Below are 6,000 nucleotides of genomic sequence, written 5' to 3'. Positions count from 1 at the left end.
GGGAACTATCACGTGGTACTCGGTGGCCTAAAATCTGCTGTTTGAATAATTATGTGACAGCTTCACATGGCTTTGCAGGGTAACTTGTATGCTTTGGCATTAAGAAGTCAAGTGCCAGCGTTTTCCACCTCAAAGCCACGCTGTGCCACCGGAGCCAGCTTTGGAGAGCAGCTCCCCATGACTAACTGCAGCCTGCCTCCCGCAGTGCTCTGGAGCCAGCTGTCCCCGGGGAGAGTTACCTCTCCAGGCAGGGGCTGGATGCAGCTCAGCAGCACGCCAGGCTGGTGCAGACAGGCGGATGAAAGGCGCAGAAACCCGGCAGCCTTGCCCCGGGGCGGCGGGGCCCGGAGGCGGCAGCGGGGGAAGAGCCGCCTTCAGCCTCGCCCCAGGCCGTGCCCGGGCCTGCCCTTGCCCGAAGGCCCCGCCCCACGAGCCAGGGGGTGAGGTGAGCGTGTGGGGGCGCGACGGCTGTCCTTCTCCCCGGCGGGTCTCTGCTGCTCCGCCACCCGGTTTTCCCCGCCCGACCGGGCCCCTCTGGGCGCCGCGCCACAGGGACGGGCACGGCCGGCTCCCGGGAGGACTACACCTCCCGGCGTGCCCCGCGGGCCGCCGCGCGGAGCATGCCGGGAGCGCGGCCGCCTCCATGTTCTTCCCTTCCCGCCGGCGCGACGCCCCCAGCTCTTCCCGTGGTGGGGTGGGGCCTCGCACCTCCTGCCGCTCTGAGCGACTTCCGCGCCGGCCAATCAGCACTCTGATGGCGCGGGTTGTAGCCATTGAGAGGCGCGAGGCGGCGGGCCTCCACCGGTAGCCGGGTAGGTAGCGGTAGTGGCGGGTGCCTGAGAGAGGCCGGGACCGGCGCGGCCGAGGGAGGGCGCGAGCCCCGTTTAAAGGGCCAGCGAGCGAGCACGAAAGTTGTGAAGAGTTTAGTGGTTGCCGGCCCGGTGGTGCTCGGGGGCTCGGCCGGGAGCCCCCTCCGGACAGCGGAGCCGGGGGGCCAGCAGCGGCATGGAGCAGGCAGCGCCCAAGAGGTAACGACCCTCCCGAGCGGCCCCTTCCCCTCCCGGAAGCGAGCGCGGCGGCACGGCCGGGGCGAGGCCTTGGGCCCGCGGGAGCGGACGGGCCCGACCCCCCGCCGGCCTCGGGAGCCTCCGGCGCTGTGAGGGGGGCGGCGGGACCGCGGCGGGGGCTGAGACCTTCCCCCCGCCGGAGGGGTTGTGTTGCGTTGGGAGAGGTCTTCTGTAGTGTGGGGATCCCCGAAGTACCTGTCCTGGATACACTTCCAGTTGAAGGCAAACCCTGAGGGGCCGGTTGAGTTGCAAGCGAAACATTTTAATGTGAAATGAGGAAAACTTCATGGCCCTGAAGAGTCCTTTGTGGCCTGGGGGTCAGACTTTACAGTGCAGGTCTATGGAAAAAACGGGCTGAAGTAGCTGTCCTTATCTTTCCGTATGAGAAAGTGCCCTTGTGCCCTGCTGGTGGAGGGATGCTTGTGGGGGTGGGCCTTGCATAGTTGCGATTGCAAATCAGGGAGTGGGAAGAAGCAAAAATCAAGAGTATTCCCACAGTATGTCTGTTTTCTGAAACACATAGGCTATCTGGTCATATGAATTAATATATTTTTTTGGCATTATTCATTTCTTTTTTCGTGCATGTGTGATGATGTGAAACCATGAGCTTTGCTTAAAATGTGACACTGTCATCTCAGTGCACACAATAATTTTGCTTTAATTGTTTTAAATTTAATAATATATTTGAATTGGAACAATCCTTTCTTGGATGTAGTTGTATACTACATAGAATATAGTTGTGTGTTATACAGAATGTAGTCACACAATTTACATATATTCTTACACTTACTGTCTTGCTTCCTATTAATTGAATGAAAAACCTGGTGACTGGCTGCACAATATAAATTGGTGTTAGAAGATAATAAATCAGTTTTTACATTCTGCTTTAAAACATTTGTATTCTACATTTAAAACCTTTATAATTCTTTAAAACAGCTTCCTGCAGGATGACAGAGCTTGAGAAGAATGCCATCTTGAACTCTTACTGTTTTTTCCTCCAATAATACATCAAGTAACAGTATCTACTTGAAAACTTTGACCAAGAATTAATTAGTAGTTGCTATAAAGAGTGTTTTTAGCAGGCAGTGGAACAGTATCTACTACTGAAAACTTTGACCAAGAATTGATTTGTAGTTGTTATGCAGAATGTTTTTAGAAGGCGATAGGGGGAGGAGGAACAGGCCTACGCTGTAGTTTCAGGCTGACGGTGCTTCATGTCTCAAATAAAGGAAGTAGGACAGGTACCAGCAAGGCTTTAGGAAAAGAACTGGGAATGTCTGAGGAGTAATCAATATTACCACCAACAGCACAAAGCTTGGGATCTGGTGATATCAAAGTTTGAAAATAAAGCTTGAAATTAGCATAACCCATGAGATTTTTAAAATAATAATTATTATTATTTTTTAAGATTTGGGAATTGCTCTAACTTTTTTACCAGGCCGGGGGTTGTGTGTATGGCCTAATTGAGAATGAGGAGCTGTTTAAATCTTTAGCTTCAGTCAGGAAGAATTAGGAAGTTATGAGAGAACTTTTAAATTCTCTGGTGTGTTTTTATACATTCCATGTTTTTGAAGCTTATTTTTATAAAATTGGATGTGATGAGAACTTAATGGATTTGTTTCTTTGGTGAGAGGAAGATCTGAACTCAGTTTTTCACAAGATACTAACTCAAGTTTTCGTAAGATTTGTACTAAGGTTTTAATGAATGTGCATCTATGTCTCCTTTAAGTGTTGTTTTTTACAGTTCTCTGCTTGTTTGGCATTCCAAAGCATTCTGCTAGGACACCTTCTTTTTCTGTAAATCTTCTAGACTAGAAGGACTAGAAATTATTTTTTGTGGGCTGAATTTTTTTGATGCCTGCCTTGCATGCAGTAGTGGCTTGGGATGGACATGCCGTATTTACTTTGCAAAATAGATGCAGGCACTGGACTTGACTTTGCCTGTTCTCCACAGAAGCAGTTACTGACAGGAATCTATTGCCTTGGTGTCTGTAGTGCAAGACATTCATCTGGGGGTAGCAAGAATTCCATATGGACACTTAAAAGCTGCATAGATGTCCTAGAATTCCAGTGTTCTCTCGCAAATACAGGACACTTTTATCCCATCCCCCTTACTTGTAAAGGAACACACAACTTGGTTGGGTGTTGTGTGGATCTTTAAAACAGCCCTTTGGAATGCAGCAGTGATGATGCCCAAGTGACAGGCTGGACCACTGTGGCTTTTAAATGGTGATGCTGTCAAAATCACTGGCTTTTCTTGTTTGACCAACGTGCTGCAACAGAACCAAAAGATGTACAAAGAGGAGTCCTTTTCAGAATAATATTGTTTACATTTTAGAATAATTTATAGTAGGTGTTTTGATTTTATACTGAACAATTTGTGCAGTAGTTGCCACAGGGTGTTTCCACGCATCTGAATTTCTAACTGTATTTCAGATGTGCTTTATACTTCCTTCCCTCCCTCACTAAAATGGACATTTCCTCTTGAAATCAGTTACAAAATTTGCCTCTGAGTCTTGTAATTTTCCCCTGTTATTATTGTTCTATTTTTCTGTATATATTGGCATACTCAGGTATGAGGAGATACAGTGCATGCAAGTGAAAAGTAGATAGAGACACAATTCTGTGAAATACATAGTTTTTAATCTAGCCAACCTATCTCCTGTGTGCTGCCACCAAATAAAATGCTTCTTAACAAGCGTGTAACCTGTTAATTAAGTTTTTCCAGTAGTTTCTCTAAGCTGGTGTAGTTTAATTTTCAAAAATTTAATTTTTGTGGAAAGGGAAAAGCTTTTTAAAATATGAACTACCTGTGAAAATATGCTGGTTTTAATTTTTATGTCAATGGACGTGTAAGGTCATGTGGATGACAGTTGTCAAGTTCCCCCTGAAAATGATGAGAAAAATGTGTAAGTTTGCTTGAGTTTTATTGGTAGAAAACTAAATGTAAGTACACAATACAATAATGTAAACTGTCTTAAACTTTCTCCTACTTGTGTCAACGGTGTAAAGCAGTGTAAATGGCTCCAGGCTTTCATTTGCCACCTTTATTTCTGATGACTGCAGTGATTTCTCTTACTAGCTTCTCTTTTAATATATCAGTGTAATTGATCCCAGCCATTCTTTTTAAATGTTTCAATGTGCTAGTTCTTCTGCAAAATAAACTGCATATATTCATGTTTCATGGAACAGCTGTCCAGTTTTCCATAACTCATGACAGTAATTGATGGAGTTCTATTCTTTAGTCTCACTTTATTTTCCTTTGTTAGCTTTCAGGGTATTTTATGCCTACCTCTGTAGCATATTGCCAGTTTATTTCATAAAATCGGTAATGACTGTAGGACACTAAACTCAGGATTTTTTTTTATTTTCATATTTGGTGGGGGGAAATAAGTATTTCTTGCTCTTTCTAGTCCCAGTTCAGATTTTTCTGATAGTTGTGCTAGGATTGTTAGTCTTGGGTGCCTCTCAAGCTTTCTAGGTTTTTCTGCATTTAGTTATTTGGAGTTTTGCTGGCATACTGAATGACGTGTAAGATTCTAATCCTGCTAAGTATGAATGTTTTCTCCTATCAACTGGATTTGTAAAAGTAAAGTTCTTTGCTAGGATGTATTTTTCTTGTTTAAGAGACTAAGTATTATGCAGGAAGTCAAACGTGCTTTAAACAAGAAAATCCTTTCGATATCTCTTGTCCCAGAATTGTAGTTCAGTTAGTCCTCCTGCTTTCAGGAACAGCTTTCCTCCTGCAAGAGTGCTGAAAGAGCCCATTGTCACTACCTGATGATTTTCTAGGGCAAAAAACCCAAAATGACTTTCTACCCAGGTTTCATACTTGTCTTCTACACATCTCCTTTGGACTTTCTCCCAGTTTTTTTTAGTATGTGTGTGTATGTATATATGGTACCTGTATCCCGTGGCCAGAATAAAATGGTTCCTGAATTTACTGATTTATTTGTTCTGTTTTAAATGCTTCTGTCATGTACATAGAGGACCCATCAGGGAGAGGAAGGAGACGCTTTTTTTTTTTTTTCTCTCCTGATTGTTCTCGAGCGCTTTGTCTCTTCAGTTGTTTCTTTTACTTCCACCTCCCTCATATTTCTAGTCGTGCTTTAGCAAATCAGCATTTTGCTGGGTGCTCGTAGCATTCACATGTAGAAGACGTTAATGCTTAAAAAAAGTAGTGATCCTTCTGAAATGCCTGGCTGTGTATGTTTTATATTGCATATTTAGAAAGTGAGGCTAGTAGGACACACACATGCAAACAACTCCTGATTAAGGAGCTGATTCTGAAGTTTTAGATGCATTTCTATGTCCCAAGTTTCAGTTTCTCATTTTTAACCAATATTATAAGATTTCTAATAACTTCTTATATTCTACTTAGTGCTGTACAGCCAGTTAAAACAGTCATCTTCTTCCACCCTGCTTCTCACAAAGTTTTCATGAATGCTTTCTTTATTGCAACTGTTTCAGGGTATATTGCATGCTGTTCTGTAGTTCAAGAGCTAGAAATTGTGTGAAACTTCTAGAAATAGAAATCATTGAACAGTCTGAGTTATTAGGACTTTTCTATGGTTCAAAGAACTGAGGTGTTAATACTGTCACTTGAACACCGAACCTTGCATCTGTACTCTGACAATGTATTTGTGAAGGAGTGTGAAGTACTTTTGAGCAATGCATTTGGTGATTAAATTTGGCTGACCTACCTTTTTTCCTCTAAATAGGTTTAGTATTGAGCTGCCTTACTGTTAACTATTTATTATGTTTGTCAGAGTTGGATAATGTGAAAATAATTTTAAAACTGCAGAATGCTATTTCTTTGATCTCCAGGTTGCCTCTTATGTACTCCTGATAGTCACTTATTTGACAATTGTATTGGTTTTGATGAGTTTATGGCTGTTGGTGATTGTTTCCCTAGCTCTTCTCACCACTCACA

General features: G+C 43.8%; 1 protein-coding gene across 2 annotated transcripts in view; it reads left to right on the top strand.

Annotated features, from left to right (window-relative positions):
* Window positions 1-716: 716 nt before the first annotated feature.
* The window catches only part of STK3 (serine/threonine kinase 3), a 129,678-nt gene continuing 124,394 nt past the window's right edge, over window positions 717-6,000 (top strand). The window contains exon 1 of one of the 2 annotated variants that reach the window (XM_065054072.1): window positions 717-1,028. In XM_065054072.1, the coding sequence (XP_064910144.1) occupies window positions 1,006-1,028 (23 nt within the window). In that variant the 5' untranslated portion in view covers window positions 717-1,005. The remainder of the gene's footprint in view (window positions 1,029-6,000) is intronic. The other variant, XM_065054073.1, reaches the window with a different exon arrangement.

Source organism: Columba livia, chromosome 2 (assembly GCF_036013475.1).
Source record: "Columba livia isolate bColLiv1 breed racing homer chromosome 2, bColLiv1.pat.W.v2, whole genome shotgun sequence".
Lineage (NCBI taxonomy): Eukaryota > Metazoa > Chordata > Aves > Columbiformes > Columbidae > Columba > Columba livia.
Note: the sequence above shows the minus strand (reverse complement) of the source record. Positions and strands in the feature narration are given on the sequence as shown.